General features: G+C 41.2%; 2 protein-coding genes across 4 annotated transcripts in view; both read left to right on the plus strand.

Annotated features, from left to right (window-relative positions):
• The window catches only part of sec24b (SEC24 homolog B, COPII coat complex component), a 35,842-nt gene extending 24,037 nt beyond the window's left edge, over positions 1-11,805 (plus strand). Inside the window, exons 21-25 of one of the 3 annotated variants that reach the window (XM_044040800.1) lie at positions 1,040-1,144; positions 1,824-1,916; positions 2,338-2,441; positions 3,904-4,014; positions 9,937-11,805. In XM_044040800.1, the coding sequence (XP_043896735.1) occupies positions 1,040-1,144; positions 1,824-1,916; positions 2,338-2,441; positions 3,904-4,014; positions 9,937-9,949 (426 nt within the window). In that variant the 3' untranslated portion in view covers positions 9,950-11,805. Of the gene's footprint in view, positions 1-1,039; positions 1,145-1,823; positions 1,917-2,337; positions 2,442-3,903; positions 4,835-7,980; positions 9,359-9,936 lie in introns of those variants that run through there. The other 2 variants (XM_044040799.1, XM_044040801.1) reach the window with 2 other exon arrangements.
• A 3,265-nt stretch (positions 11,806-15,070) lies between these two features.
• On the plus strand, positions 15,071-21,902 carry hopx (HOP homeobox). The gene is made up of 2 exons (XM_044041176.1): positions 15,071-15,460; positions 21,617-21,902. The coding sequence occupies exons 1-2, from the start codon at positions 15,314-15,316 to the stop codon at positions 21,692-21,694; spliced, it is 225 nt and encodes a 74-aa protein (XP_043897111.1). The 5' UTR covers positions 15,071-15,313; the 3' UTR covers positions 21,695-21,902.
• Positions 21,903-23,166: the final 1,264 nt, after the last annotated feature.

The following is a 23,166-nucleotide window of genomic DNA, read 5'->3' on the forward strand; positions in this document are numbered from 1 at the left end:
TGAAGTAGTTGACAAAGTGAATTGGTAGAAGGGAGGAAGGAGGAGGGGGGGTGGGGGGATCAAGGAGGTTAGAGAAGATAGAGAAAAGTTTTTTGGGGTTAGAGAAAGAGGATTGAATTTTAGTCTGATAGAAAGATCGTTTGGCTGCAGAGATAGAGGCAGTGAAGGTGGAGAGAAGAGAGTGATAGGAAAGCAGGTCATCAGGGTGTTTTGATTTCCTCCATTTTCTTTCTGCTGCCCGTATCGTGGCTCTCTCAGCACGCACTGAGTCCGACAACCACGGGGCTGGGGAGGACTTACGAACCCGCCGGGAAGTAAGAGGACAGAGAGAGTCAAGAGAGGAGGACAGAGTAGAGAGGAAGGTGTCTGTGGCAGAGTTGGGATGCATGAGGGAGAAGGAGTCAGCTGAAGGAAGTGCTGATAGAACAGTTGAGGAGAGAGAGGAGGGAGAGAGAGAGCGAATGTTGCGACGGACAAGTGCAATATCTGATGAGATGAGATCATCAGATTGGGAGAGTGGGAGAGAGTAGGAAATGAAGAAATGATCAGAGACATGAAGTGGGGTTACCTTGAGGTCGGAGGTGGAGCAGTTTCTGGTGAAGATGAGGTCAAGGTGGTTGCCAGCTCTGTGAGTTGGTGGAGAAGGAGCAAGTGAGAGAGAAAGAGATGAAAGAAGTAGAAGTAGATCAGATGACTTCTCTGACTGGATGTTGAAGTCACCAAGAAGAACAAGTGGTGGACCATTTTCAGGGAATCATATTTTAAAGAGACCATAGCATGGTCCTATCTCACTTATATGTGAGATATGGAGCCTCCTAGATGCTGCAAACGAGCTGATGTAAATGTCTCATCACTGACGCTCTCGTCAGCCGCGCTGTTTCAGACCAAAACCACACCCGCAGAACTGACGTAATTGGCACGTCAGCTCTCAGACCCACAGCTCCCCCTCTAGAAAGAAGAATTTTTCTTTACTAAACAAGTGATTTTTCTCCTGATGTCTCCTGCTAATCTGTTGCACCGATCTGTCTGTGGTCCACAGGGGGCGCTACATCTGAACGACACAGTGGTACCGCAGCCTCATCTGCTCCACCTGGCGTCAGAGAGGCTGAGCAGAGACGGCGCTTTTCTCATGGACTGTGGCAACGTAAGCTTTTATTCTTATTATTCTTCATAAACAATGAACCTTTAATTTAAATGTTGGGTTTTTGTTTTGTTTAAATAAACTTATGTGAATAAATCCATGTCATTTGTTTGTGTAAGAGCTTGTGTTTCCATTTGTTGCCTCATCCTGAGTCTCACTGTAGCAACCTCACCAGCCCAGTTTCAGCTGAACTGTCACATAATTCAATTTAGGGGATTTTTTCCACCCCAGTCAAAAAAAATACAGAGGAAAAGGAATCATTTGAGTTTCTGACGGGAAAGAATTTAGTTGGTTTAACCACTACTATAATCAATACTATATTGATTTAGTATCATGGAGCCATGTTTTCTCCATCAACTTAACAAAAACAATACATCCTGTTCATCGTTCAGAGATTTTGATTATTTAACTATCAACAGATGTTTTATTACCCAAAGATTGTTTTATCTTAAGTGTCATTAATTAATCAATTTACAAATTAGCTGATTTAAATGATTAAATTTGACTTTCGTTGAGGCAGAATAAGTTATTTTAATTCTTAAACACTTTTTTGCTTGTTTTATTGATTCGCAATAAAGTTGTAGCCTTAGTTTCTCACTCAGTTGTGATTAAGTTGAATATTACTTGACATTTGCTGTGATTTTAGTGTGTGACACCACTAACGCCGTGTTTCTGTCTGCAGGTGTTTTACCTGTGGATCGGAAAAAACTGCAACGACATGTTCATACGAGACGTTCTGGGCTGCAACAACTACGCTTCAATACCACCCAACATGGTCAGTGACACAAACTCAGTACAATTTTACTGTTACGTTCATGTCTCTTTAAAAGTGCACTTAAATTATGATTTTATATATTAAAGTGTCACTCACTCACTCAGTGAAACATCAGAAACGCCTGCGCCCAGTTTGTGCATGAATGACGTAATACAGCGTTGTTCCCGTTACAGTGAGTCACAGTCAGCACAACAGATCTGCTGGTGTGGCTTTTATTTTGAAACAATCCCTGCATCTACCTAGAAAACTGCCATGACCTCACTGTGGACACGATGACAACAACCAGAACAAGCACCGTCAGCACTTGTTTCAACGCTTTTGATGTTATTTTTCTATATAAGGTCACTACATCCAACCAAACCCCCACATTTCAAACCACAGGCGCAAATGTTCTGCTTCTTTTTTTCTCTGTGAATCCCAGAGTCACATTCCCGAGCTGGAGACGCCGCTGTCGGAGAGAGTGCGAGCTTTCCTCGACTGGCTGCAGGACAACAGAGCGTTCAGCTCCACAATCCACATCGTCAAGTAAGAACTCACTCATTTCCTACCACGGGGGTACAACATACAGAGATGAACCATTCACACTCACACCTACAGTCAATTTAGAGTGTTCAATTAACCTCTAAACCGCTATAGTCCCGTCTCTCTTGTGTTCTTCTGTGTTTTTGGTGTATTTCTATGGCAGGGTTACAGCACCACATACAGGCCTGGCATATGTACTATGACTTCCTTTTGGGGGTTTAGTGTTTATGAAGACATTTCTTGTTTATGGAAAGCTTAGGAAATGAAATAGAGGAAAAGTCCTGGGTAGACTTGACCCAGTGAGGTTACAGTTGTATGTGGAATACATTTAAACCACCAGGTCGTCCAGAAGAAGACGTAACACGCTGTTATTAAATCGTGATTTCTGGAGTGCCGGTAATTTGCCTGCTGGTGACCTGTGACCCTTTTCGTGCACATCTGTTTGATCAGCTCTGTAATGAAGCTCATCCACGTTTCCAGTGAAATTCTCTCAACAACAATAACAGGGTGTGAGCGGTTTCTTGTGTGCAGTGGCGATGGACCTGAGCTCGAACGGAAACCGTTTCCAGTGTGAAAACATAGTAAACAGTGAGGTCACTGTTTCGACAGTGGTGGTAAAAGCTTCCACAGGGGGATGTATTGTTTCTGTTTCCTCTCTTTCTCTGCTTCTCATTGTGACACAGCATTGTTGCTCAACCACATGTTGACACCACAGTGTTGTTGTGGAGTAGAGCAAATGAACTGAGTGGCTTTTAAGTGGAACTATGCAGGATTTTTTACCCTAATTTAACAGCAGTAATTGCAGTATTTTAGATGTTCGTCATGGCAGAGCCGGCGAAAAAGAAGCAGAGAAAACCGCTGTAGGAGGAAGAGGGAACGTCCGAGCGACGGGCCACACACGAGTAAACATTGGACCGGCTTGGCTCACGGCTTGTGTTCACAGGCTCCTTTGAAAAGTTTCTTCTGTCAATAATTTAACGTTTGTCCACCACAGACCCGCTTTTATTCTTCTCCTCAGGGTTGAGACGTTTTTGAGAAACCGTACTGAGGTTTTTTGGCATTTTCGACACACGGCTGTAGCTCACTGCTGGTAACCCACGTTTAGAAATGCTGATGACACATCATGGTCATTGTACTTTCTTACCCAAAGTACTTTCGCTCCCAGTGCACTACGGAATCCATTGTAAGTTGTTAAAAGTTGGGCTGTCTTCCGCAGTCCATTAGATCAGCTGCTCCTGGTCTTGGTAGACCGGGTTTCAGTTGCACATATGGCAGGATTCATCACTTCCTGTTTTAAATCTGTTTTGAAAACACATCTATTAATTTTGGCCTTGAACACAGTGCAAGTTTTGCCGTGTGTTTGTGTCTATGTCCGGCACTTTGATTAAAATGTGCTTTTTATAAATGAAGTGGATTGGAACTTAAATAATTCTGTATCTTTGTGTGTGTGTGTGTGTGTTTTTAGGGACAACACGTCGGCCAAAACCAATTTCTTCCAGCAGCTGGTGGAGGACCGCTCCGAGTCGGCTTCATCCTACCAAGAATTCCTGCAGCACGTCCAGCGTCAAATCTCCAAGTAGGCTCCTGTTGTTTACGAGAGAAACGCCGACCACTAAAAAAAAACAAACAAAAAAAACAGTCGGCGTCGCGTGACGACGGACTTCAGCCTCGTAGATTGAAAACTAGCGTTAGCCAGTGAAGGACAACCAGCGCAGAGCAGTTTTAGTCAGGTGGGTCCCCTCCCATATTTAACTGTCCTCTTAAGCAATTGGTCAGCAATAGTTTGGCCGTCTAAACGTGAGGAAAATGTGGGAAATAATTACAGGAATGACTTAAAGATTTAATGAAGGAACAGGGATTTAATCCTCATCTAACCATGACTCGTGAGAAAAGGAGGCAGGAGAAAGTCGAGCCAAGAAGATGCCACTTATTCTGTTTTCTTTTTTAGTTTAACTTGTTTTTGTGATACACTCATGTAGCCAGTCTTGTCTTTTTTTTTGGTCATATTTTTATAATTTATTCCTCTCCTCCTCACTCCCGATGTTTAGTTTCAAATACACTGGAGAACAAAAAACAAAAACAAAAAAAACCCACGAGCATTCCTCCTGTTATTTTAACGGCACGTGATCTGAAACTCGCATGTCATTGATTATGTTTTTTGCTGCTAGTCTGAGGATAGAATTCATCATTCAACAGACATTTTTACAAAAACCCTCCCTCCTCTCTGTGAACGCATTATGTCAACGATCTTATTCTCATTTTTTGTTTGTTTTTTGTTGGTTTTTTTCCCAGGCGCTTACTTACCGAGTTGCTTTCCACTTTGTAACTATTGAAAAAGAATCTTTTATGTGCGATAATTTATGAACCAGCTTATTAAATAAAAAACAAAAACAGAACTGTGCTTGGTTTCGTCCGGCGGTGTCAGTGATGAGAAGATATTTGAATTCGGTCGGTCCGTGTTGGCGCACACTTGAGATCCACAAACTGTCAGTGGTGTCGATTTCCGCTTCTTTCATGGTTAAGGGTTTTTGTATTTCACTTTTTTTAATTGTTATAGAACACAAATTTATTGTAGCATGAGACCAAACTAAATAACATTTTTGACGGTGCCAATTTGACACTCGCCGTGAGTTGACATAGAAATTGAATGCACAGGCGTGAGTAGATGCATTGATCATTTGCTCGAGTTGAAAAAGACTCCGTGACGCGGCATCATGTCCGTGTCCAGTGGGCAGCCAGACACCACAGTTGGTTCCCTGTCGTCACTTGATTTAGCAGCAAAAACTTAACATGTTTCCCTAAACTTTTCCTAACTTAAACGTCTCAGCAGCAGGAAGTGATAAAAGCCTCGTCCTCCAGTAGTTTAGTCGGCATCACAGACCTGCAGAGAAGCTCGGTGTGAAATTAACAGGGTCAGGCTGTTAAATACTGTGGAGCTAATCGCCTGTAATGAACACACACACACACACACACACACACAGAGAGCCTCTGAACTGCTCTCTACACCGCTGGCAAACAGATCTGGCTCCCACATGGTCAAACTGCTGCTGTCCTCATGGAAAACTGCGCACTGGACCTCAACTATGTTCAAGCGCTCGGTGCCAGCCAGACACGAGGCATCTTACATCTCGCCGTTTTCATATTTGAAAAACATGGTTCGGTATAAAATATGACGCTGGCAGAGAGACGAGCGCCCACATCCAGCTGGAAGAGGGTGTTGGAAGTTTGAAAGTTCTTCAAAGCAGCAGCAGCGTTTTAGATCTCGCCGAGTAATTTGATAATTTGTGACGCCAGATGTTCGTCTCTGTTTCTCTCTCACTCGATTGCACGGGCCGTGAAAAATAAATCCCAGACTTTTTTTTTTCCTTTTTGCATTTTTAAATCTGTTGAACCAGCACACGTCTGAGTTTCAGTCTCTCTCCCTCTGTTTTTCCACATACAACAGAGTGAGTGTTGTGCTGCTCTGCCAGCTATATTTAAACTGCTGCTCTAACTCCCCCCACCATCACCACCGTTAGACCTGTGCTCCAACTTCCCCTCTTACTACAGAGCCTCTTTGACTTATTTACGACCGTGAAGTCACAGTTTCCTCACACAGTCGACGCTGGGGCCAGATATGCAGCACTGATGAGACTAAAGCTGCAGTACGTAACATTAAAATCTAAACAAATGTGTCAAATGAGTTCACACAATGCTGATTAAGGCTTTGTTCTCACGTAATGAATATCTCGTAATGCCTTTTTTGCGAAAGCTCCATACTTCCTCATCTTCACAACCCGCAATATGACACGCCCACTGATGAGAGAGCGTTTTTCATGCTCCAAACCAATTTTCTTCAGTTCAAAGTAAGGTTCAGGAACCAGCGCAGATCCCTGCCAGTGTGAAAGGGCAACATTTTTGTGCGAAATTCCAGAAATTGTCGGGTTCAGTCGCATCAATTGACTGAATTAAAAATTGTTGTGTTTTGGTGTAAACATTTCATAAATATACATACATATATCATTTGGTCAAAAAATACAGGACACTTGTCAATCATCCTACACTTTAAATGACTCTAAATGCATCAGTGTATGTATATGCTACTTTAAAAAAGTAAAGAGAAGGGAAAAAGTGGCTAAAAGCTCAGCCTGTAAATCAGCAGTAACAGGGCGGCGGGACGTGTGTGTTCAGTTTTGATTTAAACCATCCTTTTCAAAGATAACCTCCGTCTTCACCTTTGCTTCCACGTCTTCCTTTTCCCCTCTTCTCTGAAACGAGGACGGACCGCTCGACGCGCACTCCGCTGCGTTGTTCTCTCGCAGATTATCTGCCCGTCCGTGGGAGTTTCTTTGGGGAATGCGGTCTTGGCTTCGCTAGAATACGAATAAAAGGAGTATCTTTGTTTTCGGTGTAAACAAACAGTGGGTTATTGTTGCAGCAGATAGACTGCAGATAGTCTCCCAGGTCAGAATAGAAAAAATAGAACCTCTTTTTGAAGTTGGTGAGGCAAAGTATTTGTCTCTGAGGTCAGATAAGGGGAGTGTGTGTCTGTGGTTGCATGTTTTGTCCTTATTGAGGAGGTTTATTCATCATCAGTTCATTACTAACTACTATTTAGAGCCCAGATGTGGACCCGGCTCCGCGGCGCGTGTCTGTGAATGTTTTCAGCTCTCATCGCGTCTCTTTATCACCGCGTGATGAACAAACGCTGCTGTTTGTTCAGCTTTCCCGCAGCTCCGACACGCCACATCACAACCTGCCTCCTCCTGACCAGACGCTTCAGAATAAAAAAAAAGAAAACCCGGCTGGGTTTATTTTGACGAGCGTTTCTCCTCACATGAGCCCCGAGTCCTCAACTTGAACCACATGTAGAACGACTTCAGAGAGAGCAAATGCCGCGGCGCCGTTGGTGGAGGCCTGAAAACACACTTGGACTCCACAAGTGCTCAAAGTGGTTGGGTTTTGTTACAAAAACGTGTTTTTCTTTCGTCCAGTCGAATGATGAGGAACCTAAAAAACCCTGAAATGAAATTTATACATTTTAAAAAACCGTCCAATTCCTTTCCAATTCCCGTCTGGATTAACGTCAACTTGTTTTTATTGTATATTGATGTCTAGACAGTTTCCTGTCACAATTTTCCCTTTATTGGCTAATCAGGTAATTGAAAAGTCCTCAAATCTATCTGTAATAATAGTAATTATTACATGCATCCTTGCCATGTGGACACAATATTGAACCCTGGCTTAAGAAGTACTCTAAATAAGTCTCTTTAGTTTAAAAAAAATGCTTTTACATCAGATATATAACTTTAAATCAAGTTGAAAGATCTTAAATTTGGCAAAAACTCGAGTTTCTCCGACTAACGGCATCAGACCTCGTTGGTTCGCGATGGAGGGGAAACGGATCATCTCTGTGTGTTCACACCCCGAGAAAAAGCATGAATATTCACGCTCAGAAGAGCAGGAGAACGTCCAGAACATCCAGACGAGGCTTCAACATGCACAAGGTAAGACATTCTCTCACTGACTTCATGTGTTTTCTTCTCCCTCGGACGTAATCCAGAGATTTAACGAGGGAACAGACTGACTGACTGGTTGAAGGTCCAAAATCCAAACTGACTTTTAACGCCACATGTATTTTTAGGACGATTATCCTCACTTGTCAGTGCAACGTTTGAGCCTGTGAAGGCACATAGACGATGACGGAGAGATTTTCCATTCGCTCTTTCGTAGAGGAAGTGCCGAAGACGTTTGAAACGGCCAGGAGGGGAAGCCAAGACTTGACAGCAGGAAATAACTTCCTGAGTGGGTTTTGAGGATCCAGTCAATACAGAGGAAGCAGTGAGTTTTAAGGAGCTGCACTGTGAGCCGCGTAAGGGCAGGATCTCTTACGTAACTGGGTGGATTCATACATTCCACGTGAAAAACACTGGGGGCCCTCAGTAGGTAACGGCTCCTGGAGCAGGGTTGTGTGCTGCAGGCCAAAGTGAAGGACTGAAGAACTGCCGTCTTCTCTGTGGAGAGGTGTTAAATGAGCTGCTCTCGGTTTTGTTAAAGTCTTAAAACAAAGCAATGAAAACCAGCAATTTGTCCACAGTTGCCAGTTTAAGAGCCAATAAAATTCTCAACGGTGGCGTTTTCCACACCTCCGTTTTGACCAATTCTGTGGAAATGTTTGAAATCACAGTGGTTGAGATAAACGTTAAAATATGGTCGGATGATGTGACGTACAGTTTAAAGCTGCGTTTCACATCTCTATAACATTTGTCTGTTAAATAAACTGTAAATAAATATCAATATCAACATGCAACAGAACAAATATATAACGACACACTGACAAAGAGACCAGTAACACAATAAAACTGCAAGAAACGTAAAGGTCTTATAAATGACAGAAATCATCTGAGAGCCCACAATATCTTCAACATGCACTGATAAAAGAATATGGTTGTCAAACCTCCAAAAAAATTACTCAAATTCACCTAAAAATCGAGTCTGAATTAAATAAACTCATTTGTTTTACATGAACCGTTTTTCTTTTTACAGTACACTGACTGTCAGTCACATTGGTGTCCGCTCATATTTGCCCAGATGGATCATAATCGTAAAAAATATTTTCCTTTAAATACCAACATCATTTACAAAAACAACATTGTGTTTTACTGATGAACAGTGGTTCTCAAACACTGGGGCGTGAACCACAGATGGTTGGTCAAGATATGACTAAATGTAATGAGTTTTTAGCTAAATCCAAATGTTGTCACGTGTCGCTACAGATGTGTCTGTAAATTTATTTGCTATACATACTTTACGATTTTCACAATAGTAGCACGTTGGGTTACGGTAGTTTGGTATGGAATTAGCAACAACACTTCACGGAGCTAATAATATATCGATTTTATTGTTCAAAAAAAATTGTATTTTTTTGTTTGAAAATACAGTTCTTTGCGCTGTGGTTTTTTTGTTTGTGGGCGGGCCTTAGGAAGCTGCCTTCTGATTGGCTACTGAGTTTTGGTCAAGTGAGGGTGCCCAAGTATTTTCAAACAATAAAATACAACATTTTTGAACACTTAAATCGATATTTTATTTGCGTCTTAAAAAGTGTCCAATTCCATCCATTCAAAAACGTACTTATCACCAGTGTCGCCCCCTGGTGGTACACTCCCACTTCCTAGCCTTCACCTCTCATAGAGTCTGTTGTCTGACTGGAGGCTCTAAGTGCGATAATGGCAGCCAGATGGAAAATGTGTGCGAAGTTCCTGAACAATGGTGTATATTTTAATTCAGCCGGCGAAGAACATTTATCAGCCCGAGACGCTTTCATGTGTGTCATTAGCAGTCGAGTGGAATCACTCTGTGGAGCGGCAGCCATGTTTCCACTTCTCTCGGGCCAGTGTCAATTAGATTCTTCGTTCAGATGAGGCGCGTGTGTGTGTGTGTGTGCGCGTGTGCACGTGGGTCGAGGAGACTTGCGTAAGAACCATGTGCTGACCGGTAATGAAGTCTCTCTCTCTTCCAGGCATCGGGTCTGACTCGCAGCCGCTCTTTAATGAAACCGGGGCTCTGTGAATTATAAGGGTTAAATGATGAGGACGACCACAGATCTGTTTTCTCTTTATTTGTCCCACGGGAGGCAGGGGTTTATTAATAGTGAACCACTGTTTCGTGTCTGATTCTCTGTGGATTTCCTGTCTCGTGAGGAGGATGAACACAAAACTCTGTGTTTGTCTTGGATTTATTCCCTTTTTTCCCCTTTTCCCTCTGGATGCTTATTCCCAGATACAGTAGACCAGCACTCCTTAAAGCTGCAGTACGTAACCTTGTTGTTGGTGTTGTTATGCTGTCTGACAGAAACAGTATTTGTTTGCTGCGTCCCTTATTTGAAAACAGGCTCTGTCGAGACCCGCCCGAGGGTGCGTTTATGTGTATACAGCTGTAGAGCAGGGACGGGCGGAAGACGAGAAGCAATTATCCTGTCAAACTGCTGAATGGCCGGGTTTTATGAACAATAGAAATCACTTCTCTTGTGTTTTAGTCATACTCCCAACGTGTTTGCAGAGAATGAATCACTTCCTGTGTGGAGTACGGGCATTCCGCCTGGCAACGCGAGATCTAAACACGGCTATAGTGAGGAACACGGAGAGAGAGTCGCGTGGAGAGGATCGTTTTCAACAGTGTTGTGTGAACTCAGCGGATGTTTGTTTAACCCTTTATCGAGTGCCATTGCAGATGAATGCAAGACCTTTTTAACTTTAAAAAATATAAAATGTTCTCAATGCACTTATCATTTATGGTTACTTAACCGTCTAGGGTAAAACATTTTCCAAAATATAAAAAAGTATAAGAAAAACACATAGGAAAAGCAATGGAAACACGTTTGTTGTTTTAATATCCAAAAAAGACAAAGTAATGACTTTCTAAATGGAAACATTTGATATCATTAGCTAGCTAGTTTGTTAGTTATTTAGCTAGCTACGTTAGCTACCATACAACATATTTTACCAAAAAATAAACCATCCCCTATCAAAAAATGTTTTTTTTAAACACAGTAAACTGAACAACATCAAGCCCATTAGTATTCATGTGTAGTTTGTCCATTATGGGCTACAGTAAAAACATGGCGGTCCAAAATTTCGACCTCCGTAGAGTTCATCGGTCTTACTTTAAGTGTATTTTAAGTGACATTTAAAGTACTACTATTCTCAATTAATGTAAAATAAACTTGCAAAAGAACTCCTTCTTAATTCGCTAACAAATGAGGTCAACAGGAAGTTTCTCTCTCGTTTGTCGCCACGGAAACACCGACAAGTTAATTGACTTGACTTTGTTCCACATGTGAACGTGTTTGAATCATCACAATGACGTCAGCCTCCGACTCTGACCGTAAACAGCTGGACGAGCATCTGCGAGCGAGTCGCACGGACGGTGACAAATCACAAAGAAGCGCTCCCGGGACGAGGCGAGCGCTCGTGCGTGGACACTGTTGACGACGCCGCTGTCTGTAGTTTTGTATGCGTGAAAACAACAATTTACAACAATTTACAACGTGCCTGCACAAGACAGTCTCACCTTCACACTGTGAGGAGATGGTTGTCCCAGAGCTTTTTACAGGGCAGCGTTACGTCACTGCCACTTTATTTTCAACTCTAATCACATCTGGGGGGGGAACATGAAGGCTGCTGCTTCACAGATACACCTAAAATATTATTGAGATTACAAGCTTATGCTAAGCTAACACCCACATTTGAACATGGATCTGACTAAAAATGTCACATGTTCTTTGCAGGTAGTTTCAGTTAAGTTGTTTTAAACAGGTTGGTGTCATTATTCTGGACTGACCTTACAAGAAGTTATGTAACGTTATCGGTTTGCTGTGTCCTTCATCTGAAAACAGGCCCTGTCATGTAATACTATCAGACCTGACAGAGGGAGCGTTTGTGTGCATACGGCAGCAGAGCAGGGATGGGCGGGGACAAGAAGCGGCCAACATTTCCTGGACACTTCATTGTGTTTTCTGTCAAACTGCCCTGTTTGGAGTTGATTTCTCACCAGAATGTTGCCCTCATTTGTATTATTTTGAGCGCTGATAGCAAGTTTCCATGGTTATCATCTTCTTTGCTGTCCCTTTTGACCAAAACAGTGCCACCAACTGGACTGGAAAATATTTTACGATGGGGGGCAGGTGCGTGTTTTCGGTCCGCGTAACGAGGAATTGGGCAGGATCTGGCTAATTTACAGCGGCTTGAACTTAATTTAAACCTTCACACTCATTGTTTGCTCCATTTTTAACGCAGAGACTTGAGTATCAACCTGGAAAACATTACTTTTTGACAATTTGACAATTTTAATTTATTGTAACTGCTCCAACTGTGTAGTTTGTATAATAGTGTGTAGTACATTTATTTCCCAACCTTTTACATTATTAAATGAGGAAAGTGGAAAAGATCTTATCGTATTTCAGCTCTGAGCTAATAATCTGTCACTATATTTAATGAACTGGTCACCATGAGGTTTCTGACCCACAGGACACATGAATAATGGCTCACATGTGACCGTATTATCTGCCTGGAAATAAAGAGTCACGACCTGTGATATTTTTACTCCGACTGTTGTCATCGTGTCTACTGTGGATCCACAGACACTCGCTGTTATCACTGTGTTTCTCCTTATAAGTCCAGTCCTCCCTCACACAGTAGACGGAGAAGCAGCAGATTATCCGTGTTTGTTAATCTGGCGATTTCAGCGTTGGCAGAAACAACACTGTCCACGGTAACCGGAGACAGTTGTGTTTATTGCCAAAATAAACAAGAGAAATATGCTTTTCTGTCATTTTTAGTGGGGAAAACATGTTGTTATGTGATGCACAATAAGAGCAGAGGCTTGTGTGAGCGTCTCAATCCTTAGAAATGAAATAATTTTAACAGTTTATATGTTATATATTAACATTTTTACTCTTCTCTGTTACTACAATTAAACGTGTAATTTGTACTGGTATAGTGTCTTTAAATTAAGGATTTCATCTTAAAACAATTAATTTGAATCAGTAAAATAAGTGTAAATAATGCGGCACACTTAAAATAGTGCATGTTTCTTTTTTATGAGATTAGAGAAGGTAGCAGAAGTCCGTTATTGTTGCCCAGCAGTGAATTATTCCTCAATAATGACAGAAATATGTTGCCTACCCGAGCTTTAATGGGGCATACGTTGTTATGTTTTTGTAAGAGTTTGTGGAGGCGAGACACGATTTGGCGGACGCGAGGAAATCAGCCGCCGAGCTCCGCCGGTGCCCAAGTCCAGCTTTCAGTGGGAGAACCACATAATTACGGGTCTAATCGAAAATCCAAAGATATCATCAAAAGGCGCTCTGTGTTTGTGTGTGTGTGTGTGTGTGTGTGTGTATGGGGGCTTTATCGGGCCTGTGTTTACCATTTCTACCATGTGAACAGTCAGCATGCACAAACACGGTTGCTTCGCTGCAAAAATCGCCACAACACTCGGACTTTATCTGATCCAAGAGAGTCTTGTGAGCGTTTCAGTACGGTTTGGATTACATAATAACATTCGCTAGGGAGAAGAATAGTATTAGTGTGACCAGTAGTCTTTTTGGAGACCAAAACCTGCTCCTAATGAGGCAGAACTACATTTCTGAGGAACTGGTTGAGTTTAGGACTAAGATTTGAATTGTGGTTAGGTTAAGGTTCGGGTTAGACATTAACTGGTTACGGTTAAGGCTTTGTTTAGTCTGGAGGCCAATGCAGACTCCTAAGAAAAATGTATCCTCTCTTGTATGTCTATCTTTGTGAGGACCAAAATCTCAGGTCTCAACTGGACCCCTAATTGATTGTATGTAGCCCGCCACTTATTTTTGACTGTTTCATTTTGCGTCATAAATATGTTTCAATTGTGCACTTTATGTCATTCCATATCAAAACAAACCCTTTTATTTTGAAATTCAGTCAAATTTCGTCACAAATTACATTATTTTTATATCATAATGAAGTATTGTTATATAAGTTATAAGTTAAGACCTGGTTTTAGGGTTGGGTTAAGGTTAAGGGTTAGAATTAGGCAATTATTTGTGATGGTTAAGGTTAGGGTAAGGGATTAGGGAATGCCTTATGTCTATGAGTGTCCTCATTAAGACTGCCATGCGAGAATGTGTGTGTGGGTAGAGGGATTTATGATTGTGCTTGAACAGGTGACTCACAAATCCTCCTCAAGTCAGTCGACGTGTTCTGTAATGAGACTCATGGACATAATAAACATAGACGGATTCATCTGAAAGGGAAGTTGAAAGAGTTGGAAATATTCCTTTATCCTCAGCGGGAGGGAAAAAAAACATCCAGTAATATTCCAGTGTGGGACATAAACAATGTGCTGAAGTTGATTTGTTAGTATGTAACCTTCAGAGTGGTTCATGTGTCCACTGGAAACATAAATAGTGTGTTTATTTGGTCTTTTACTGTTTATTTAAGTTTTTGTTCCAAATTAAAAACACACAGTTTATGGTTGTAAACCAGTGGGATTTTTATGCTCTGCTGTTACAGAATATATATTATTATGTGTCAAGTGACTTTCATCATCATTTTAGAATTTATTTCAATCAATTTTTGCGTTATTTCAGATCCGTAATCTGAACATAGTCTTGCCTTCACAAATCGGATCTGAAATGAATCTGATTTGAATCTGATTTCTGTGTCCGCTTGATGCTCAACCCAGACAAAAAAAAACAAAATCATCAGATTTGAGTCACTTTAGCCTGATAATCTGAATGCAGCCTTGCAGTCATGAGGAAAAACCATCAAATCTGACTTGAGATTAATCAGATTTTAATCAGATCTGACCAATGTGGCTGGTAATCTGGATTTAGCCTCTGATTTCTGTGTCTACACAGTGCTGATACAAATCAGATTTGGGTCTCTTTAGTCTGGTAATGTGAACGTAGCCTTGCAGTCGTGAACAAGAACCATCAATTCTGACCTAAATTGAATCGGATTCGAATCGGATTTCATCTTAATAATAACAACATGAACACAGTCAGTCGCAGAGGATGTTCTGTGATCCTCCTCCGCTCTTGTGTTTGGGGGAGGGTCCAGCTGGTGGGCTTGGCCTCGTGACGTGTTTCTGTTGACAGTAGTGAAACCTCCACACACTCTCTCTCACACACACACACACACACACAGTCACACTCTCCCGCCGCGCTGTCAGTGCGTCACACGCCGCCTGTGTTTCCACTCCGATCCACGCTTCTTCCATCTGCGCGTCCTGTGCGCATCCACCGGCGGCGCCTGTTCCTGCTCCGCGCGCCTACAGCTGCGGCAGTGCGCCGAACCTGTCTCACCCTCGCACCGGAGCAGCTGAAGTGAGGGAAAATCCACGGGAGGATAACAACAGTGATGGCTTCAGAATCCACGGAGTTCGAGAAACTGTCGGAGGAGCAGATTAAAGTGCTGGAGGGCGGCTTTAAAGACTGCAAGTATCCGGACGGGACGACGCTCATGCTGGTGGCTGCAGAGTGCGGACTGTCAGAGGAAGACACGCGGGTGAGTCTATATATTATCCTCGAATTAAGTCTAATTAAGTTAAGTTGGTTTATTGGCTAAAACATTGAGTTTTTTAAATAATTAAATCATTGTATTGATGTTTCCAATCTCCTGAATGAAGTTCTATTGCCCTCAGTGGTATTTCATAGGCTACAATATCAGTTATTTGTATTGGGAGCAGTTGGTATGTTCACTTTATTGCTATGTTGCTATAAACTCACATACTACTACATAACATACTCATACTGCAATGCAATATTACTCCAGAACAAGTATACATGTCATGTTGAAGCTTTTACGTAGTTAGAACCATGTTATGTTTCATATTCTGGCTGATAAAAAGAGAGATAAACCCCTACAAATACTATGAATTCTGAGCTCATAAATATTTTAATCTGAAAATGTTACAGTAAATGTGTCAAAAAAACTTACTACTTTGACTTTACCTCTGTATTTTTGAAGTAAAATAAATCTAAATAAATAAATAAAATGAGTAAATCAAGAAAAAAATCACTTGTTTACCGTTCATGAGGATTATCACAGCCAGGTGACCTCTGTGCAAACAGCCACATAAAAGCAGGATACACTCGTGTGTGTATGTGTGTGTGTGTGTGTGTGTGGCTTCTCTAATAACAAAGCAAGCCTTTAGACCTGGAGCTGCTCCGTTGACAGTGAATGGGGCAAAACTCTGTGGACTGTGACCCACAGAGTGACTGTGGTCGACACTTTCTGTTGAAACGCGTGATGAAGTCATCCTCATTTTTGTGTGCAAACAAGCGCTGGTGACAAAGGCAGCGCCATTGATCGTCAATGGAGCGGCTCCGGTTTGGTTTTCATCATGAAGTCTGTGGTTGTGGCTGAGTTTTCTTTGGTTTTCTTCATCTCTGGGAACGACGGCTGTTCTTTCTCACCAACAGTGATTCATGCCGAGTTTTTAAAGAGTTGATACGTTTGCGTGGTGGGAAACTAGACGTGTTAGATATTTCTTTGGCTCCTTGGGTGCCTCGTTTAGCATGAAACATTATGAAAACACAATGTTAATGTTAATGTTTGGCCTGCAATAGTAAAACAAATACACTTTTTTTTTTGGTTTATTGTCTTGTAAGTGTAGCATAGGCTAATGATATAGCATCCATAAAGTAAACCCCAAATAAAACAAATCAACCAAAAACAGAATAAAACTTAATTAACTGCGGAAATAAGCAACAGACTAATAAACAATGAAGTCATGGAAACTATGTGCCATGGGAACGGAATTTAAAATCACTCTTAACTCTTGCGTTGGGTTAGGTAAGTTAATTTTACTATCAACATTGTTGTTTCTATTTATTTATACAACAAATCAAACCTGCGGAACAACAGAACAATCAAGTCTAGGACATGTTTTCACAACTGGAAAATATTTAAAAGAAATTTACATCATAGCTATAAAACAAATCAGGCAAAGTGACACATGTTTCCAAGAGGGAAGTCACACTTGTACAAGACAATAGCTGTGGTATACAGTTCATGATGCAAATGAACCACATTAAAGTTATAAATCGTAAGTTATATATACTGACTGACGTCATCTGCCCATTTCCGCGGTGGACAAGCTACCGCTAACACGACACTTTCCAGTCCAGTTGTGCTCTTGTTTTTGGTCAAAACAGACAACAAGGAATTGGGTAACCATGGAAACTTGTTTGAGATTATGTGAGAAAGTCCACTGAATGAGAAGCAGTATACGCAACGCGGAAAGTCTGCACACGAAGGATGTTTGTTGTTGTAGGAAGCTATCAGCGCTTAGCAGAGCACTGTCTGTTGTTGCTAACGACATAGCAAGAGTTGCTAAGGTCGCTAAAGTGATGTCGGGTGCATTTTGTCCGACAAAAAACAAGGAAAATTGTTTGAGTAATGTTTGAGCTTGACATGTAAATGTGATTCGATTGGCTAGCACTTGTGTTGGTATATTTGAATAGCGCTTTTTGATCGATTGGCTAAGGCCGCTCTATTCAAAGTGAAACATGAAGCATTTCAGCTGATGCGTCCACCGCGTGCACGCTATAGTCAGTGATTAAAACAGGGAACGCTGTCATTGAATTGGATAAAACATCACATTATTACATAGGTATTTGATCCCTACCACCTCCCTCTCCCACACACACACACACACCCTCCCACCATGCCTCTATCTGAGGAATGCCTTTGCCTTGTGCTGTAACTGTCACATCAGGAGCCAGATGTGAAGCTTCAGCGCCGCGATAACAACAACTGAAGTTATGCAGGCACCTCCAGTAGCATTCCTCTCATAGATAAGTCATTGTAAAAACACATTTAATTGTTTGAATTAAAACGTAGCATTGTTGTGTGTGTGTGTGTGTTTGGGATTTTGCAGACAAACATTAGCTGGGAACGTGTGTAAATTGGGTTCATTTCATAGTCAAATGTATCTTGACTTTCAGGCCGGATGAGGTTAGTCTGCGGAGAGAGATGTCACGTGTCTTTGTCATAATTAGATCTCCCAGTACTAACACGTCACAAATTGATCATTTGTTTATGTCAGGCAGACAAATGCCGGTGCTTTGTCTCCACTAACTGGTTTGCCCGGGTTTCTCAGGGGGTTGCATAGTAACAGAGAAACACACACAAAAAAATGCAACACATTTTATCGGCTACACCTGTTGGTGTTGTTTGAATCACGTGATTTGGCAAAACTGAAAATGAGTCACACTTTTTTTTCTGTATTGTCCTCATTTTAATGAATTAATAACACCTGTATTGACTTGAAAAACTGATAATAAGGTTTAATGAGAAAGTTAAATGTCTGTCCATTTGCTAACTATGTGTAAATCCTTAAAAAAAATGTACAACACATGATTAACTTATCAAGGATTTATTTTTTACAACCATTTTGTTCAGTTTTTAAAACCAAAAATATCAAATGTAAACGAAATGCCACATCGCATTGAAATTGCAGACCGTATTTACCACTGCCCTGATGCTTTATTCACCGTAAACTCAAGAAAATAATACACAGGTATATCAGTATGTCAATCCTATATGTATTTGTTGAAAATAGTTTAAAAAAAATAAATAAAAATTTTGAATTGCTTACATGTCAACAACAGATATATTTATGTGTGCAGGGACTTTTGTAATATGTAACAACATTCATTTCCATATTCGTTATTTAATGTACAACACTATATTACATTTGTGTCATATTATGGTTTTAAAAAAAGAGGGAAATTTTAAGACAAAACGAAGAACATAAACACATAAAAAATACACAAAGATCTTTAGTTCCCATCCTTCATCCAGGAAGTCCCGTGTTTATATCCTGTTATGACATCACGGAGGTTTATATTTAGATTTTCTTTATACTGGGGTGTTTGTTTTTAAACTAAAACTGTGCCGTACTGCTCCCAATTTAATGATCTATGTAGAGAAGACTTGTAGAACCCCCTAAACTAACACAATAGTTCGGTGTAGGCCCCCCGGGATTCTTCTGCTGGGGGGCCCCCCAAAGTCTCTTAAAGCACCCCTGTCCTCTGGTGTCAGTGATGGTTTATATGAATCAAAGGTGGGAGAAGTGAAGTGCAGAGCGGGCGGGGTGAAGTAAAGGTCTGGCTCCTCATAAAAAGACTTCGCTGAATTCCCAGCTGTTTGTTTTTTTCTCTGTTCCTCCTGTTTGACTGTTGTTTTTGTGTGTGTGTGTGTGTGTGTGTTAACAAAGCTCTCATTGGCAAAGCTTTGGCTGAAGAAACACACCCACCCAGCTACCACTCCCTGTTCCGCATTAGCAACATTTACAATGTGCCTCAGCCTCCGCGCAGTGCTCACCGTTTATTTGTTTTCACTGCTGCGGCGTCGGTGCTTTAAGGGTAGAGTCAAGTTTGAAAGACCTTGTTATGTAAGCCACTTGAAGTCAATGGGGGAGAAAGTGACATAAGCGCCATTGTATGGGTCAGCGGGATTATAAATCCAGGCATTATTGTTCAGAAACAGCATGTGCAAGTTCAAAGCTCTTTTGTACCAGAAACAAAAAAGGTACAAATCAACTGGGAGAGAAAAAGGCATTTTTTAAAAGAAACCTTTAAAGGGAAAGTTTGGGGGGGGGTCACACAACAAAAGGCTTGCCTATGTACAATATTGTTTTTTGGCTACTTTTCCCCCACACATGAGTTGTGGATCCCCTGCTGCCTCCATCAGTCAAGTCCAAATGTGTTATTACGTGTTATTATGACCTCAGTGACACAAATGTACCAATTGAGGCAACATTAGAACACCAACTCCAGTGTCCCTGTGAGCTAAAAACACTTTTTTTTAGTGAGTAAGTGGTTTTCAAAGCAATATAAACTTCACATTCTCATATGCTTTCCAGGTGGCAAAGGCTTCCAAACAGCACGATAAAGAGGTCAACATATTCTTAAGACAGTGTACTTGAGTTGATAAATAGTGTTATTGATACGCTGTAACAACACCAGGTTCAGATACTACTTTGAAAAGATATTGTCTCAAGAATTTTAAGTGCAAACCCAGACGGGAATCTCACATGTTTTCAGTTCAAAACCGTTCACTCATTCACTCCTCCCTGTTCCCCTCAGCCTTATCAAGATGATGTCAGCATTGTTGTGGATCCCTTGACAACGTGAGCGGCAAAATAGTGACGCCGCAGGTCACTGTCGGGTGTGTTTGTGTGTGTGATGGCCACCGTACTTGGCGTAGTCGCCATCGGGTCAAAGTTCAAGCGTTGCAGTCGGCGTGCAGACATGCAGGCAACTGGAACCAGAGAAAAGTGCACGCTCACTCAGTGTTAAAATTAGATGGAGGCATTTTTTGATTTTTCTTTTCTGCTGTGTTTGCATGACTCCGCTACCACATTTAGCCTACATACAAATATAATTGTGACTCAGGATAAATGACAGTAATCCATCGCACATGTATTTTTTTGGATGTCTGTATTAATCCTGCCTAAACCCTTAAATTTGCGCCAGGTGGCTTTTCAGATAATGAATTACAAACATTAGCATGTTTATGCTTAATCATCATACGGTTAAACCTATAACATGCTAAAGATGTAAGTTACATGCTGAATGTGAGCTGGTTGCACGTTAGCATGTTTACAGGGATGACAGAATACTAAAGCTAAATGAACGTGCCATTAAGAAAAACAGCTAAATATGCTGCGTGTAAAAACATTTTTTTTGTAGCTGTTAACATTGATGTTAACATGCTAATGATCAAAAACAGCTAAATGCTACATGTAAAACGTGGACGTTTCCAAGCCAACGATACTAAAAATACTATAAAAAAACTTAGCTTTAGCTTAACATGGAAGCTTAAATGCTAAAGATGTCATGCTGAGAAGCTAACCGTCATAGTCAATTAATTTTAAAATTCAATATCATGACGCAGTATTTCAACATTAATGTGTACATGTTAATGATAGCATGACACAAAGCTAATGGCAGCTAATTGCCAACTTCACGTCAACTTGCTAGCAGCGAATCGGCTCCAGATTACGTATGTTGTTTTGAATTTAGAAGCAAAAATAAAACTGTTAAATTTTTCGATTAGATGCGACATGTGTTTTCCCCTAGCTAATGCTAACACTCTCTAACTATACAGTAGCTTATTATGGCAACAGGATTTATTTAGATGTGAGATAGGATATTTTTAAATACATTTCATTTTAAAAGCGGACAAAATTGACCTGTTTAGCACCAAAACAACACTATTAACAGACATCTGTCAAAATATTTTGGATTTACTGTGTTTTATTTCAGCTTATGTGCTTGCAGTAACCACAGGACATGTAAAAAAGGAGATATTAGGTTGCACATTTAAGACTCACATAGGGAGCAACCTTTGTAATTCATTGTTTCCATGTAAATGTAGCCCGTGGCCTGAGGACAAGAAAAGTGGAACAACGTAATTTTGAAAACTCAAATCATTTTTGACAATACCAAAACTCCGCCTGCTAACTTCTCAGGAATATTCATGTCGTCATGACACTATTTTATGAGCCAGACCAGTTACTTCATCACGCTCACGTTACGGACTCTGCATCAGTTTGTGTGCAAATATACACGAAACACCCAAGAACCTGGTTTTAACCACTCCCTTGTGTTGTGTTTCTTCTTTTTCCCTTTGTTTGTCCGTGTCCTCCAGAAATGGTTCAAGCAACGTAACGCAAAGTGGCGGCAGTCGGAGGGTCTTCCAGCTGAACTGGGCTCGGTGTTGGACTGAGACTCCACCCTCATGGACGCCTGAAGCTCTGTGCTGACCCCGTTTCGCTTTGACAAGACAACGTCCCCACCTCTTCCTCCTTACGTGTCCATATGTCTTTTTTGTACCTACGAAGCTATTTTAACTTACAGAATGTGAAGTTGTGTTTGTGTCGATGCTAAGTATAACCGCCATGTTTACAGAAATAAACATATTGTTATAAGTTAAAGTGACTGAAGAGTTTTGGTTTGTGGACAAATGGAGTTGGATGGAGTTTAAAAAAAGAGGGCAGGGGGTCGGGGGGGGGTTCTGCTTTTGTTTTCAGGCTTTGTTTACATGTGTGTCCGTCAGCAGGGAGCAGGGCTGGATGCCGAGCTGTTCACAGGGCTAAAAAAGATGTAAGGAAGTGCCGCGGATCACAATAGCTGCAGCTGGAACCTGCTGTGGCTATCCAGGAACTTCCAGAATCAAAGTTGGAGCGCGTCCAGCAGTTGAGAACTGAACGGCATCACGGGCTAAACAAATGGCAGGTGATGTCATTACATTGTCCCCCTTTTCCATGCGACTAAGCTTTGTAAAATGGAAGTTGTCCACGGGCTGTCAAAAGGCAACTGCAAAACAACTTGGTGGTAAGAAAAAGAACGAAATATAATACATATTAAATAATTAGAATTAATAGTTGTGCAATTGCAGAGCATTACTATGTAAACACAAAATAATGACATCCTTTCTGGATTTTTGAAGGCCACTGAAGAGAGTGAGTGAAGGAGTAGATGTCATCGGTACATGTCACTAATTCTTACGCACTAATTCTCGTAATTAATGTTGTTAAAACACTTAAAGGATAATTTGACGAGTGGATTATTGGCTGTAATAAGGTGAAGATGTTTGTTGCTGCATATGCTGTGTTGCAGATAAGGGCAGACTTTAGGCCTCAGGTGCGTTTTTTTATTGCAACATGGCTTAGAAAACATTATTGTCACATAATTAAATAGTAAAGTAAGTGTGATTTTGCTGTTTAATTACTTAAATAACCAGAATCATCAAATAAAAATGTACTTTTTCCACGTTATTATTCCTAAAACTACTGTATCTTTAAATCACCCCGTTCATGGTTTCCCTCTTGAGTGCTAAAGCAATATTTTTTTCCTCCTCCCCCTGTTACAGTTTGAAACCACAATGCAGTGTCACACCTCCCAGAACATTTTTCCTGAAATCAGAAAGGAGTGAGACGGGAAACTGTTCCTTGTTCTGTGGAACAAAAAGCCTGAGCTCTCCTCTCTGTGTGTGTGTGAGGAGACTTGAAGCAGGTGTGAAAGAAAGAGGGTGAGGTTTCTTGTCAGGGGTGAAAACGCTGTGAATGTGGGAACGGTCCTCACAACACGCTCAACAGAAACCAACACCAACCCAACAGGTAGTTCAACTGTTCATTAAACGCACCGCAGTGAGGCCGCAGGCTGCTGTCACACTGTGTACACACACACATAGAGTCA

Source organism: Solea senegalensis, linkage group LG12 (assembly GCF_019176455.1).
Source record: "Solea senegalensis isolate Sse05_10M linkage group LG12, IFAPA_SoseM_1, whole genome shotgun sequence".
In the NCBI taxonomy this organism is placed as follows: domain Eukaryota; kingdom Metazoa; phylum Chordata; class Actinopteri; order Pleuronectiformes; family Soleidae; genus Solea; species Solea senegalensis.

Bases quoted from the DNA above. Each gene is read 5' to 3' on its own strand.
- hopx (XM_044041176.1), top strand. From the start codon at position 15,314: ATGGCTTCAGAATCCACGGAGTTCGAGAAACTGTCGGAGGAGCAGATT. The intron at 15,461-21,616 runs GTGAGTCTATAT...CGTGTCCTCCAG, and splicing joins TGTCAGAGGAAGACACGCGG to AAATGGTTCAAGCAACGTAA.